At 42.4% G+C, this 16820-nt stretch overlaps 1 protein-coding gene across 6 annotated transcripts in view; it reads right to left on the bottom strand.

Annotated features, from left to right (window-relative positions):
* OPCML (opioid binding protein/cell adhesion molecule like) overlaps positions 1 to 16820 on the bottom strand; it is a 1016949-nt gene that overhangs the window by 96038 nt on the left and 904091 nt on the right. For all 6 annotated transcript variants that reach the window (XM_043452160.1, XM_043452159.1, XM_043452158.1 and 3 more), the window contains one exon: positions 4673 to 4798. In XM_043452160.1, coding sequence (XP_043308095.1) covers positions 4673 to 4798 — 126 coding nt within the window. The remainder of the gene's footprint in view (positions 1 to 4672; positions 4799 to 16820) is intronic.

Genomic DNA, 16820 nt, shown 5'->3' with positions numbered 1-16820 from the left:
ATGTGGAACATTTTTTAAAGTCATTATTGGATTTTTACAATATTGCTTCTGTTTTATGTTTTGGTTTTTTGACCATGAGGTATGCGGGATCTTAGCTCCCTGACCAGGGATGGAACCCATGTCCTCTGCAGTGGAAGCAAAGTCTTAACCACTGGACTTCCAGGGAAGTACCTATGCACTTTTTATATTTCAGAGATTCCTCACAGTTTCAGATCCACAAATGCTTCCTATTCTCTAGCGTGATCATGAATTTATTCACCTTTACCTTTTCTTCCATAGTTTCTTGAGATTGGCATGTGCTTAGTCTGTCATCTTAAACCATAACCACAATTCTTAATCTTTAATAATCTGGTCATTAAAATATTCTTTTTCTTAATGGAACTTGGTTATTCATTCTTGTATATAGTACCCAAATTTAAACAATCATCTTCAAACATTGCATTAACATTTTGGAACATAGCTGCCCAGTAATCTACATTCTCTGATGCGATTTTGTTGGAATTTCAAAGGAAATGCCATTACAACTTCTATTTCATACTCTTGCTGGCCGAACTAAACAGTCAGTTGTTCTAAAAATGCTATTTGGTGTTCAAGTTGTATCAGCTGCTCTTCTAAACCTTTACAAACAACTTCCCAAAGTCTCCTTAACTCCAAGTAAGAAGGAGTGTCCTTCTAAAAGTAAATATTGGTGGTCACCTGCAGGTGCAAATTTGAAATGTGCAAATCTCCCAGGTTCTAGTGCTTGTCAAACTCTAGAAACAATGCATTGAGTTTATATGTTGAAACGTCATTGGAAGGGGGGAGAGAATAGAAGAAAAAAGAGACAGCAAAGTGAAGGCCAGAGCAAGGGAAAGACAAAAAGGAATTTGAAAGTTGAACATGGGCTGGGAGACTTAAAAGAGAGAGAGAAAATGTAAATTTAATATTCTTTTTTTTTTTGAGGCTGAATTCCAAATACTGTGTTATATAAAAGATTAAGAATGTGGATGAATCTTCCATATTTTAAGTGGGAAACAAACTTTACCGCAAAACCATTATAAAGAATTGCTTTAAAACATTTCCATAAAATCAAAGTGCCTTTCGAGAGACTCCTAGGCTGAGAGAACTGTGTGTTTAGGACCAAATAAATGCATTTTGGGATTTCAAGCACTTATAAAGACATCTGATTTTACCAAATACATAGAAGCTGGTCTGATGGTTAGACATATTTTTGTATATAACGTAAATAAAAATTCTCTCTGACTTAAAGCAAAATTTCCATGGGGCCTGTATCTTTGGGAACACAAGCTACCGCTGTGTTTATATTAAAGTTGAGCTTCCTGATACCCCTTATGATTCCTTTAATATTCTTGTTAATATTACTTTACAATATTGACATTTTGGATGTCAATATCTGAGGTCTTTACACAAAGGGTGTCTGGGGATTTATTATCATTATCTTTCCCTATAACAAGGCAAGCACTGAAATATGTGTTCTCAATGCACATGGAGAACATTAGATGGTGAAATTTTGAACAACGATCCTGGTAAAAAATCCAGTGTCCACTTATAAGTGCTTCTCGCATAGTTAATGTTCCAAACTAGGGGGGCACCTTTGGGTCATTATTTCCTATATCTATATGTGTTTAGTTTTTAAGTTTTATTGGGATTTAATTCACATACAACAAAATGCACTTATTTTTAGTGTAGCGTTGATTAATTTTCACTAATTTAAGCAGCAATATAACAACCACCCTGCTCAAGATTTCCATCACCCGCCAAAAAGCCCCTTGTACCCCTTTGTAGATAATTATTCAAAACCCTTACCCTACACAACCATTGACTTGATTTCAGTCATTCTAGATTAATTTTTGCCTGTTATAGAATTTCATATGAATGACATCAGTGTCTAAGTTTTTGCTTCTTTTCTTTAGCATAATGCTTTTGAGACTCATCCATTTTCTTACATGTATCAACGGTTTGTTCCTTTTAATTGCTGAGAAGCCATCTGTTGCTTAAATTTACTATGATTTAGCTATTTTACCTGTTGAGGGTTCTGGCTTCTCGTTTGAGGCTATTACGAATAAAGCTGCTATGAACATTTGTGTACAATTCGTATCTGTGGACATAGGTTTTCATTTATCTTTGGTGAATTCCTAGAAGTGGAATTGCTGGGTCATATGCTAAGTGTGTGTTTAACTTTATAGCAAGGTGCAAACTGTTTTCCATAGCGTTGATACTATGGAGAATGCAGCTGTTTAGTCTCTTTCCTGTTTGCCCATTTTTGTTTCCTGTAACCTTAAAAGAACCTAATTATACAAATGAGATCATCAGGCAGTTTAACCTAACTCGGGACCTGTGCTCTCCTGAATGTAAACCATGCCTCCTCTAACCTGCTGATTCTTTTCCTAGATAAAAAGAAGACCAACTCTCTGCCTCTAAGACCCCTCCCTTCCGCCATCAAGCAATCCTGCAGGCAGATCACTCAGGGGCAAGACAAATGAAGAGAGAGTCAGCCAGTCCATACGCAATGGAGATATAGAACCCAGACTCGCACCTTGAAGACTCACTGATTCTTCCCCCTTCTTCCCTTTAAAAACTCTCCTAGCCCACAGAACCCTCAGAGTTGGTCTCTGGACATGAGCCCAACATTTCCCCAGATGGCTGGCTTTTCTGATCAAAGCACCTTTCCTTTCCACTGATGCTTGCCTCTCAAATTACTGGCTTTTGGAGGTGAGCAGCCAAACCTGAGTTAGGTAGCAATACCATTTCACAGTTCCCAAGTCAATGTATAAGAGTTCAGTTGCTCTACAACCCCACCAACACTTGATATGGTCATTATTTTTAATTTTTGTCATTGTAGTATTTGTGTAGTGCAGATCCATTATGGTTTAATTTTAATTTCTAAGACACATACATTTAGCATATTTTCATGGGCTTATTCCATTCATGTATCTTCTTTTGTGAATTGTCTGTTTCAATGTTTTGTTCACTTCAAGGTAAGTTGTTAGCATTATCAGAATTCTTCACATAGTGTAGATGTAAAATCTTTGTCAGGTATGTGTATGGCAAAGGTTTTCACCTAGTCTTTGACTTGTCTTTTTGTTTACAAAATGGTGCTTTTAATTTTGATGAACCCAGTTATGAGCTGAATTTCATCCTCACTCCCACCAAAAAACAAAAACAAAAGTACAATACCTAGTCCCAGTGCTTCAGAAAGTGACCTTATTTGGAAATAGGGAATTTACGGAGGTAATTAAGATAATTTATTGTTCAGTCACTCAATCACGTCCAACTGTTTGCAAACCCACAGACTTTTTCTTCTGTGGGATTCTCCAAGCAAGAACACTGGATGGAGTAGGTTGCCATTCCCTCCTCCAGGGAATCTTCCCAACCCAAGGATCAAACCCACGTCTCCTGCATTGCAGGTGGATTGTTTACTTCTGATCCACCAGGAAAGCCCAATTAAGATTGTATGAGGTCATACAAGAACAGCCTCAATCCAGTATGTTTGATGTTCCTATAACAGGGGGATATCTGACCCAGGAAGATGCACACAGGAAGATGCCAGCAGGGATGGGTGATGCACCTACAAGCCGGGAAACACCCAAGATACCGGAAAAGGACTAGAAGCTCGAGGAGAGGCATAGACAGACCTCCCCTCCCAGGTCTCAAAAGGGACAACCCTGCCTACACCCTGATCACAGGCATCCCGCCCCCAGAACTACAAGGAAATACATTTCTGTTGTTTAAGCCGTGAGGTCTGCAGTACTTCATTATGGGAACCACAGAAAAATAATACAAAACACATTTATCATTTTTCTCTTACGCTTAGAGCTTTTAGTGACCTAGCAAGTCCTTGTCTAGTTCAACATTCCCAAGATTTATTCTTAGGTTTTCCTCTAGATTTATATTATTTTTATATCACACACAGGCACACTCCACACATTTTCCTTTTCACTGGGTTTCACGTTTAGATTTTCTAATGCCTGAGAGAGCACTTGTTTCTTATATAATTTATAGAATTTATCATAGTTTCTGTTAACAGGGTAAATACACCAAGTGGCTCTTTGCCCATCTCTTCAAGTTCACCTCGGAGTAAGTTCTATTTCCAAGAGGATAAGATCCGCTGTTCTTCAGGTTCCCTCCCTATTAAGTTGGCGATGACCACAGCTGAAGTCTTAATACCAATCACCGAGTTCCCAGCACAGCAGGTGCAAGAGTACTTAACCCTCCCTATCGCCCTTCTACCACTCTGGGCAAATGTTACGAAAACAGTGAGGAGGAGATCCTCTCTCTCCTGGATGTACAAAAACACTAATATTTTCAGTGCACTTTCTAGCTTTCTGACACTCTACTTCAGGAAAGGACAGGCCACCCTCTGATGCATGCATCTCCACCTTGAGATATTAGTGTCTCTGTTGTAAGTTACTCTCATGGTACCTCTGCCCTTCATAGTTGGGAAAACAAAAAGCTTCTAAGGAAGGTCATGAAAGGGCCTGGGGAAATGATTCAGTAAATGTTCTCTATAAATCCTTCAGAATTCCAGTGACAGATGCATGTGGTCTGTTTGCTCTTCCATCACGACGCTACAAATACAGCATTGTTTTCTGACTCCTCAAGCCCTGTTGTGCATTAGAAGCAAGGCTTCACTCTACCAACTCTGAAAGCTTCCTCCAGGGAAATGCCTTACCCTTGACTGACAGGTGTCTCCACGTCACCGTTGGCTCCGGTCTGCCGATAGCAAGACACAGCAGGGTCACGCTGCTCCCCTCGTTCACGGTGACATCTGAGGAGATGTTCATGATCTGGGGAGGGACTGGAAAGAGACAGAGGAGAAGAGACATGTATGAGAAGGATTCTCTGCAGAAGAGGAGGCATCAGCCTCACACGTATTCAAATACCATGTTTTGACAATGGATATTCTTTTCAATCATAATTTCAGTTTATTTCCATTTATTACACTTGATTCAGCAAGGAATGTGACCATTAACACAACATGTACAGGGCACTCCTGGAAGCAGTTCTATATAAGGTCTGGTCATAGCAGGAGGCAAGTGTGTGTGTGTGTGTGTGTGTGTGCGCGTGAGGGTGGTGTTCTGGGGAAGCAGTAACTGAAGAGACAGGCATTACTGACGGTGGATGGAAAAGTAGAACCAAAGGGAAAATGCAAAGTGCTTTTAAAAGTTCCTCTCCACCTGCGTGCAACAATCTCATCACACTTCCCTCTGTACTCGCCCCTTCCCTTTTCCTCTTCTCTTACTGTCTGAAAACACACAGCTCATCTTTCAAGGGACATCAAAGGTCACTTCCCCTTTGCAGTTTTCCCTCACCTCTTCCCAAATCCTGAAAAGAGAATCCCCCACCTCCCCTAGCAAAGGAACTGGATGTGTTGTCCTTACAGTTGATTATTTTACACCTGTCTCACTCTGTTTTATTCTAAGTTTATTTTTTAAAATATATGTAAACACATTTTTAATGGGAGTGTAATTGCTTTACAATGTTGTGTTACTTTCTGCTCTACAACGATGTGAATCGGCCATGTGTATATTTCCCCTCCCTCTTGAGTCTCCCTGCCACCCCCTCCCCCAACCCACCCCTCTAGGTCATCACAGAGCTGAGCTCAACTCCCCGTGCTATACATCAGCTTCCCACTGGCTCTCTGTTTTACACACGGTCGTGCATTCATGTCAATCTTCATCTTCCAATTCATCCAACTCTTTCCTTCTCCACCCCCACCCCACCCATGTCTATGCCTGTGTCTTTACCTAGAGAGTGAGGTGCTAGAAGATAAGGACGGAATGATATCCGCCTCTATTCTGCAGCGTCTGGCACAAGGCTGATGTGGGCACCTGCTTAATTCCTCTTTGAAAGAAAGATCCAAAAACCTATTGAACAAATCTGAAAACTAAGAGGGGTGGGGCAAAGCTTCTAATGGAGGATTTCTGATACTGAAAGCTTTCTTCTCAATTTTCTTTCAGATTCTCAAAATAAAAGAAAGGTTGGCAGAGAGAGGAGCTCCAAGCTTATAGGCATGCTGATTTATTCCAACTGCCAGTTTAATTATAAATTAGAAAACAGGTAGAGTCCTAGGAGATTCCAAACCACCTGGGTCAGCTGGTGGAAGAGAGTTACAGCTGATCCTTGATCCAGAAAACTCTGCAGCCTGGAGTTTTATGCTGCTGAGACCATGGAGGTAAGTCTTTTTCAAGGAGAAGCCATAAGTAACATGGAGAACATTTGCCATCATAAGGGAATCCACGTTAGCAAATAAATAAAATGTACCTGGCTTATAAATCTGCCACATTTTGGATTATTTCTGCATTAGGAATTGGCCTGAAATTTCTTTGCACATGTTTCACCAAAACACACACTGGGAAAGAATAGTGTACTCTCTAAGTACACTGCACTCTCTTGAGAAAACCATACTACTTGTTTTTCAGTATTTTCCAGCTTGTTAAAAAATCATTCCTGGCTTAGAAATATCAATACTTTTTTCTCCTTTTTAAAAAGCAACAACTTCAGTGCACCTTCCAGAATATTCTCAGAATAAGGTCTGCTTATCTGGATGGGTTAGGCTGTCTGAAGCTCTCTTTCTCGAGACCCAAGCGTCTCACTTATTGTAAGGTGGACACAGCTGAGGCGGGAGGGTGGGGGGCATAGCTGATCAATGGAGGATGATTTAGTACACTGAAGCTGTGATGTCCAGGGATGGTTCGCTCAGTACAGCCCCCAGCTCAGAGCTACTAGTTCCATATGTGTTTGTCTGGTAATTTAAAAGGTCCTGGGTTAGGAGATATTTGTAAAATTCTACAGATATTTGGGGGATATCCTCTTTTCCCAAGTGCATGGACAGTGTCCCCCAGTAGGAGGGAGCTTCCTGGAGTAGGATCCTGGAGGTTGACCCCAATGTATCACCAAGCCCCCTACACCCTCTGCAGGCCCACACTGTCCTCTGTCACTTTCCACAAAGGAGGAAAGGTAAGGACAGCGTGAAGGGTGAGGGCTGCCAGCAAGAAAGGAAACACAGGAAGTAAAGTGGGAGAAAGGAAAGCTTTTTCTGTTTTCAATCATGGCATCATTATTAATACATAATAGGTAATAGTAGGTATTAGGGCTTCCCAGGTGGCTCAGCGGTAAAGAATCCACCTGTACTGCAGGAGATGTGGGTTTGATCCCTGGGATGGGAAGATCCCCTAGAGAAGGAAATGGCAACCCACTCCAGTACTCTTGCCTTGGAAATCCCATGGACAGAGGAGCCTGGTGGGCTACAGTCTATGAGGTTGCAAAGAGTCAGACACAACTGAGCAACTAAGCCACTACAATAGTTGGTATTGCTTATTAACATATGATTTGTTTTCAAATAGCTTACATATGCATTATCTCACGACTTTTTCTCAAACTATGGGATAAATAGAACAAGTATTCTCACTATTAAAAATGAAGAAATTGAGGCATGGGGAGGGTTAAGCAAATTGCCAAAAATTATGTGGTCAATAAATAACAGAATTCCTTCCATTATACTGTGTTGCCTCCTTCTTTAATCTCCTATCAGTGCCCCAAACACAATATTTATATTTGCATTCTCTGTTTCCTCTGCTTTGAAGGTCCTCCCACTGACTCTTCCCTCATGGCAACATCCACTGTGAATGAAGCCACCTCCTGGTCCGTTGGTTTCCCCAGTGAAGCACCTGCTAGGGAGTGTGGGGCCGCTAGTCATCCTGGTCTTACCAGCGCCAAGCTAGCAAAGGGAGGTGCTCAACACTTCTCATTTTATTTTCCATCTGAATTAAATTTGGCAACACTATTATGGTCCTCCTCTGTTTCCATCATAACTTAAAAAAAAAAAAAAGGAACACTTGGAAATGACTTTAAGTGCTTCTACCTATATTGACAAGAGAGCTTTGTTCAATTTTCAAACACGTATCTGTGGCATATGAGTCTCTCTCTCTATCATTTATCGATCTATCATTAGAGATTATGAATATACAGATAAACACAAAAATGTATAACAATCTCACTAGAAATGCTGAAATGACCCAAAGAAAATGGCAGGACCCACATGAATCTAATTAAAGGATAACAAATAGCTCAGTGTGTTTCCCGTCACATCTGCAGACACTGGGGACCCTCCCTGTGGGTCTTGTGTGCACCTGGTTATCTTCTCCTGGGCAGTGGTGGGTCACAATGTGTCCACACGCGACTGGGCAGATGCATCACTGCACAGTGACAAGGACTTCAGATTGTGGTCATTTTAGATGGATGGATGGATGGGTGGATTGATAGTAGAAAGATAGACACAGACATATAGATACCTGTACAGATACAGATATGGACATAGATAAAATATTGTCTCTCTCTGTTATATGCATACACACACACACACACACACACAGACCTACAGAGAAACAGACAAACATAGTTTTATCAGACTGCAATCAGTATCTTGAGGAAGGAAGGTATCCTGGGCTCTGAGTTACCACGTGGTCTTTACTTGTTCCCTCTGCACTGTCAGCATGGCTGACCGCTCTTAAACATACCCATGTGTCTTACCCATGGCACTTCCTCTCCAGTCTTGCTGCCACTGGCTGAGTTGAGAAGCGCATTACCTCTTCCTCAGAATATTACAATTTCCTCATTTCTCTACCCACCACTATTTCATAGCTCAGACCACATGCAGCCACCACGATTACATCTTAAATATTGCTTTTGCCTAACCCCCAACCTTTGTCCCCAGCTGAGACTACGGAGTCCAAACTTCTGCACGGGATCTATCAAATCATTCCCAGCCTGACCGTAGCCTCAGTTCCAGCCCCTCCCCTGACGAGGAGCCCCATGTCCCTCTCTGGGGCTACACCATTCTCTCCTCCTGGTGCTTTTACATACCATGTTCCTTCTGTGGATAGACACCCCCACTTCTGTGCCCTCGGAGCTGCTCACCTTCTACACTCAACTTGAATATGAGCTCCTTTATGCTGCTTTTACTGCCTCTTCTGCCTCAAGGCATTCTTGTTTATATCTTTATCATATCATTTATCTTTACCACTAAGCTCCGTCCCTGGACAGAATCTGCTATATTCATCCTTGTGTTCCTATTGTATAATAACAAGCCTGACATGGAGTAGCGTCATTCCCCCAAATGCAGCACATAAGCGTGTAGTTTTTTAAAGTATCTTGAATCTGCCAAGGGTTCTCCACCCTAGACACTTGACATCTGCCCTTTCCCCTCCCTGAAATACTCTCTACCTTATTCTTTTTTTTTCAGTTATAATGTGTTTTCTTAACATAGATCACAGTTTCCTTTGTGAATCATTATATATGCATCCATGGCATCATTTTCAAAAGCTGTCCAATCCAAACTCAAAATATTTATCCACCCTCTATTGCTGCCTTTGGTTTATTTTCAACCCAATCTGTGATGCAAACAATTTCAAGCTCTGAGATAAAAAAGCTTTTCTAAAGGAGAACCATTTCTTTGTGCAAAGGTAATTGGGGACTGAACTCTGGATATACTGGCCCCACCTTACATAAAGGTGATATGACAAGGCTGAAACAGTGTGTGAGACGCTGTGCACCATAGCTTAGGTTCTGGAGTTGGTAAACTTGTGTAACCTTGGGCTTAACCCCTCTGAGCCCTGCTTCTCCATCTGTATAATGAAGATGATAGAATTGATCTCTCTTAGTTATAAGAACAGAGAAGGAAATGGCACCCCACTCCAGTACTCTTGCCTGGAAAATCCCAGGGACGGAGGAGCCTGGTGGGCTGCAGTCCATGGGGTCACAAAGAGTCGGACACAACTGAGCGACTTCACTTTCACCTTTCACTTTTATGCATTGGAGAAGGAAATGGCAACCCACTCCAGTGTTCTTGCCTGGAGAATCCCAGGGACGGGGGAGCCTGGTGGGCTGCCATTTATGGGGTCGCACAGAGTCAGACACGACTGAAGTGACTTAGCAGCAGCAGTTATAAGAACTAAGTGTAAACGTGTATAGCATGCTAGTACAGTGTCTGGAAATAAGTAAGAGCTTAATAAATGTTAGCTGCTTTTGTTCATATTTATATATGGTTGTTAATACTATACATGCCACTTAGAATCTCATAAATAGCTTGGTGGTGGTGGTGGTTTAGTCACTAAGTCATACCTGACTCTTTGCGTCCCCGTGGACTATAGCTCATCAGGCTCCTTTGTTCATGGCAAGAATACTGGAGAGGTTTGCCAGTCCCTTCTCCAGAAAAATGGCTTAATCTGGGCCTAACTACTCATTCTCTCAATCTCGATTCCTTCCATTTTAAGTCAAGACATATAAATGAAGTTTGCCTTGGATAGCAGGGACAATTTCATGATAAATGTTTCCAGAATAAAAAGGAAATACTTGATAAATAATCTCTCATCTCTGCCTCTTCATCTGAGCTACTGAACCTGAATGTCTAGGGCAAACTGCACGTTTATATAAAGAAATGGCCTGGCTCTTCCATATCTATTTTCTTACCTGGGGCATCTGCTTCTATTTCTAGAAGGAGCTTCAGCACTGCGCCTCCCTGTTTCCAGGGCAGTAATTCCACCTGTTAAAACTCTTCCCTGTTTTAAGTGTTTTAAGACTGAATGGCACAGTCAAAACAAATGAAAAAAGAGAATCTTATAATTTGGAGTCATAGAGGCTGAAGTCTGGATACCACTTCCTTATTGGCTGCCCAGGGTCTTAGTTGCAGCTTGGGGGATCTAGTTCTCTGACCAGGGATCGAACCCAGGTTCCCAGCATTGGGAGGATGGACTCTTAACCACTGGACCACCAGGGAAGTCCCTGAATACCACTTCTTTCCAACTACTTTTTGTGTGATTAAGCCCTTTAAGTATAAGCTTCCTCAACCATAAAATGGGGATAAAAATATTTGCCACACAGGAATGTGGAGAAAAGATTAGAGATAATGATTGTAAAGAGACTTAAATACTTATTATTTTTGTTTTTACATTATTATTATATTTTCATCGCCCCCAGAGGATAACAAAATATTAAGAGACCAGGGAAAATGAACATAAATACGAACTGCATTCTAGTACATTTTTAAACCTCAAGGCTAGTTTATAAAAATAATAGACTTTTAAAGTCTCATTGTTTTATTCTTCAAGGATTACCTTTTATTTTGTGTTTTAACAAAGAAGATAATTTCATAAACTAGAGTTAAGACTAATTTGGGAATTATAGCAAGCGGGCTAGGCTTGGTCATGCTGTATTTTCTATACTAAATATTATGATATGGTGCAAAGAGCGTTACACCAAATGTCAGGAGACGTAGGCTCTAATGTTGTCTTCTCCATAACTGTGTGATTTTTTGTAAATCAGTTAATAGTTCTGGCTTAAGGTGTGTGTGTGTGTGTGTGATGTGTGTTTCTGTGTGCATGTGTGTGTGTTGTATGTATGTGGTGGTGGTCTCTTATTTATTTGATTAGTTTTGAGTGAAGAAGTTAGATTGTGAATTCTTGGGTCCATTCTAGTCTAAATTCTGTGAGTTAATATCTTCTAATAACAGTGCAAGTTCAAGGTGGCTACTCTGGGGTACAAAGTGACACCACCACCAGGAGTGGTAATAAAATATCTAGTGTTTATTCATTTGAGCCTGGTATTAAGTGCTCTTATACATCATTCCCTTCAGTCCTCAACATATCCTTAGTAAAGTCTCCCTATTTAAAAATCAGCATAAGGGTAGATGTCTACATTAGTGGAAAAGAATTCTGTATCCAGAAATATACCCATATATTTATGGTCAATTGATTTTCAATAGGTTGTCAAGACAGTTCCATGAATAAAGAATAGTCTTTTCAACAAATCGTGCTGGAGCAACTGGACAGCCACAGGAAAGACAATGAAGTTGGACCCTGACATCACATCATATACAAAATTAACTCAAAATGCATCACAAACCTAAATTTAAGAACTAATTCCTAGAAGAAAGCAAAGGTGTGAATCTTTGTGATCTTGGATCAGGCAATGATTTCTTAGATATGACACCAAAGGCACAAGCAACAGAAGAAAAGAAATAGGTAAACTGTACATCACTGAAATTTTAAAAGCTTTTAATTTTTGAGACAAAGTGTGTGCTTCAAAGGATGCTAGCAAGAAAGTGAAAAAATTCCCACAGAATGGGAGAAAATTTTTATAAATAATATATCTGATAAGGAACTAGTATCTAAAATATATAAAAGCACATGCAACTCAACGAAAAATACAAACAACCCAATTAAAATGTAGACAAAGGGATTTGAATAGACTTTATTCAGTGAAGATACACAAATAGCCAGTATACACATGAAAAGATGTTTAGCATCATTATTCATTAAGAAAATGCAAATCAAAACCACAATGAGTTTCCGCTTCACATCCACTAAAATGGCTATAATCAAAAAGACAGATAATAACAAGAGTTGGTGAGGATGTAGAGAAATTGGAACCCTCCCGCATTGCTAGTGGAATTGTAAAAGGGTGCAGCCGCCTGACAGTCTGGCACTTCCTCAGAAGATGAAAGATAGAGGTACCCTGTGGTTTCCCAATTCAACTCCTAGGTATATACTCAGAAGGAATGAAAACACGTCCACACAACACAAATGCTCATAACAGCATTATTCATGGTGGACAAAAATTGGACACAACCCAGACTTTCATCCACAGCTGAATGGATCAACAAAATATAGCACGTCTGTACAGTAGAATACAAGGCATCAATGAAGAGAAACAAAGTTCTGATGCTTTAACATGTGTGAGCCTTGGAAACACTGTTACATGGAAGAAGCCAAACACAAAGGCAACGTGTTACATGGTCTCTATTTACACAAAAGTTTCAAAACAGGCCAATCCATAGAGACAGAAAGTACATGAGTTGCCATGGGCTGGGGGAGGGCAAATAGGGAGAGGTCACTCATGGCCTGGGTTTCTTTCTGGGGTGATGCTCTAGAATTGGACAGTAGTGATTGGTCTGCAATCTTGTGCATATACTAAAAGTGACTGGATTCTACTCTTTAAAAGGATGAATTTTCCAGTGACTGTATTACATCCCTATAAAGACCCTGTTTTTAAAAAACAAAAAACAAAAAAACAACACAAGTGTCAGCTCTTGAGAAGTAGAACCAGACATTCTTGCGCCAAGCAGAGGGGGCAACCCTGCACACAGGATTCTCAGGAAGTGCTTTCTTCCTTTATAATAGTTGCATGCCTGTGTGCAACTCTCCAGCATTCGTTGCTTGCCCACTGTCTCCCCTCCCATTTCAAGACAGCTATCCGTGTGTGTACCAGCCAAGTCAGCCTCCCTGCAGTGCTCAATGTACCCCATGCTCACGCATCATCCCACACTGTTACCCGCACTGCGTTGTCTGTCCGTGGGCCCCCTTCTCACTCATCTGTCTGTTCAAGTCCTACTCACACCTACAAACTGATGCTGAGATGCAGCACCCTCCTCTGTCACCCCTCCCCATCCCAAGGGTGAGTAGTGGGAGGTGCTCTATGACTTCCTATGCATAATGATGTAATATGTTCATTCTTAAATTTACACGAGTGTGTATCATGTCCAAGGATTACTTTAGAGACAGAAGAGAGGACAAGTCCCGCTCTCATGTCAGCTGTAGAGCTTGGCGTCTACAGGAGAACACCAGCACTGACACACGATCATGGGAGTTAACATGAGATGATGCTGTGGGTGTGCCAGACACCAGGAGGGCCCATGACGGGGGTCCTTCCTCGCCAGTGGGTCTAGGTGAGGGATTTGTTCTGAGCAGACCTGGGCAGAAGGATCAGCATATGTAAGGATTACATAGAGACAGGAAGCAGGGTGAGCTCGGGGGGCTGTGGATAAAGGGAAAAGAGGAAAGCCATACAAAATGAGCCTGGACAGGCAGAGGCCAGAACTCATGGGTTTGTGGAGGAAATGCTAAGATTTTTATCCTTTTACAAGAGAAATAGGGGGGCTTTAAAATGTGGGATGATGATGATGGTGGTGGTGATGATGGTGGTGATGATAGTGATGATGGTGGTGGTAATGATGATGACGAGGGTGATGATGGTGATGATGGTGATGATGAGATGACCAAGGGTTGTGGTGATGGTGGTGGTGGTGACAATGATGGTGGTGATGGTGATGGGGAGATGATAATGGTGATAATGACAGTGGTGATGATGATGGTGATGATGATGATGGTGGTGATGATGATGATAACAATGGAGGTGGTGATCATGGTGATGGTGGTGGTGATGATGGTGGTGGTGGTGATGATGATGAGGGTGATGATGGTGATGATGGTGGTGATGATGAGATGACAATGGTTGTGGTGATGGTGGTGGTGGTGGTGGTGAAGATGGTGATCATGATGGTGGTGGTGGTGATGATAAAAATGGTGATGGTGACGATGATGGTGGTGATGGTGATGGGGAGATGATAATGGTGATGATGACAGTGGTGATGATGAGATGACAATGGTTGTGGTGATGATGGTGGTGGTGAAGATGGTGATCATGATGGTGGTGGTGGTGATGATGACAATGGTGATGATGATGGTGGTGATGGGGATGGGGAGATGATAATGGTGAAGATGACAGTGGTGATGATGATGGTGGTGATGATGATGATAACAATGGAGGTGGTGAGCATGGTGATGGTGGTGGTGAAGATGGTGATCAGGATGGTGGTGGTGGTGATGGTGATGATGATGGTGGTGATGGGGATGGGGAGATGATAATGGTGATGATGACAGTGGTGATGATGATGGTGGTGATGATGATGATAACAATGGAGGTGGTGATCATGGTGATGGTGGTGGTGAAGATGGTGATCATGATGGTGGTGGTGGTGGTGATGACAATGATGGTGGTGATGAGTGTTTGAGGTAGGACAGATAACACTGGGAAGAGGGCAGAAGTGGGAACAGGAAAACTAGCTCAGCTGTTGCCAAGCAGGGAGGTGGTGATACCTTGGACAAGTGTGGTATAGCAGGGAAGATGGGCAGAGAGGGAGATGTGAGAGACAGTTAGAGGTAGGACAAGCGAAGTTTGGGGAGGGTGAGGATCTGTGTTAAGCGTTAAAGCCCTTCTCACAGGGCCTTGTTGCCTATGTCTCTCCCACCCCCTGGGGGAGAGAGAAGAGAAGAATCTTCACAAACAAGCACAGCTATTTGTTATCTCAGCATCCCGAGCACCTCTCCATGTCTGGTATCCAGTAGGTGCTCAATCCATGTGTGCTGGATTTAATGACAGCACAGAGGGGCTTCTAGAAAACACAGCTGTCAGGACCCAGGGGCAGCCAGGGAATTGAAACAGGGCCAGACTGCGTGTGGTCACACCCCAATCCTTAAGAGACAGGACCAGCTGATGCAGTTTTAGACTCTGACTGTGAGCTGAACTCCCTTTGTGCCCCAGTGTGATGTGGTTTTATACTATCCCGGCTAAGATTAGACCTGGGGGGCTCTGACTGCGTTTCTATTCTTGGCTCTATTTGGATTCGAAGAATGTAGGGAAGGAGAACAAATGGTTATGAATTACACATGAATATACTCCAGGGACCAGAACATCCCCAACCCTCCAAGCTCCGTTGAGGCCATTTGTGATGATTGTCTCCACTTTCTTACGGAACCTATTTATAGACACAGACACACGTTTCCTATTTTTAATTTGCACAATTCAAGCAACTGACCAGGATCAGAGAACCTCCATGCTGTCAGAGTCTTTCTCCTCCGTCGGTCTTTCTGGGGCAGGAGATGCCTCCCTCCGGAGTCTTCTTTTGTCCTGTCCTCTCTGACTCGCCACCTCCCCCTGAGGGTTCTGCTTGCCACACACACGCTCAGAATCTCAGGGTTTAATTTACATCATACAATTTTCAAGTCAAAAATGGACCTTAGGGATCATCTAGCTCAACCTCCTCATTTTACAGCCAAGGAAACACTTGTGTCCTAGTCCCAATTCTGTCAAGCTTGTGTTGTGAGGTGGCGGGCAAGTCCAAGACCTCTCTTCACCCAAGTCTCTCCCACTCCAGGACCCCCAGGCCCTGGTCTCAGACCTCTCTCTTTCTCTTTACTTCTTTGCTTGGTCACAGTCATCTTTTGTTACAATCCCTCCTATTCACAGCATGACCTTGAAAGAGTCACAAAATGTCTCTAACCCCTGGTTCCCACTGCAAAGTGGGGTGGTGATGTAGGTCACTCATAGGGTCCTTGGGAAGAATAAGTGATAAAGGAATATAAAATGCTTTAATCATGGAGCCTGTCACATGATAAATGTCAATATCATTGGCTCTTAATTCTGCTGATAGATTTTCTTTTTTTGCCAGCAACTCTCATTTTTCAAAGAAATTCATGAGTGTCAGGAGGCGCCGTACAAATAATTCCCCAAACATCACTTATTTCATCCTGGGGAAATCTTACCAGGAAGGTTTACAATTGCACAGTGTCACGATGAAGAACTAAAGGCAGAGAGAGGTTAAACAAGTTGCTGAATGTCACACAGCGACAGAGGAGAAGCTGAGATGTGCACACAGTCCCCACTGACTTCAGAACCCCAGGTCTCAGCACTGCAAAGCCACAACCAGAAGCAGCACCAGTCCACTGGCTCTGAAAGCCATGAACATGGCAGCCAGCTCCTGGCCTCGCAGTTCGCACATGGCATGTTGGGTTTCAGGGGACTCCGATGGAGTTTGGAGTGAAGCCGCCCTCTTCTGATGGCCTGGAACAGCAGGTAATGCCAACCGCACTGAATAGGGAGCAGGACTAGATGAAGTGGTCTGGGTGATGTGCCAGCATGCCCTAATCACCAACTGCTTCTCATTCTCTGCCGCAGGTCCCTGGGACCCTCATTCTGTGCTCCTG

Source organism: Cervus canadensis, chromosome 29, assembly GCF_019320065.1.
Source record: "Cervus canadensis isolate Bull #8, Minnesota chromosome 29, ASM1932006v1, whole genome shotgun sequence".
NCBI lineage: Eukaryota > Metazoa > Chordata > Mammalia > Artiodactyla > Cervidae > Cervus > Cervus canadensis.
The sequence above is the reverse complement of the archived record's forward strand: the minus strand, read 5'-3'. Positions and strand labels throughout refer to the sequence as shown.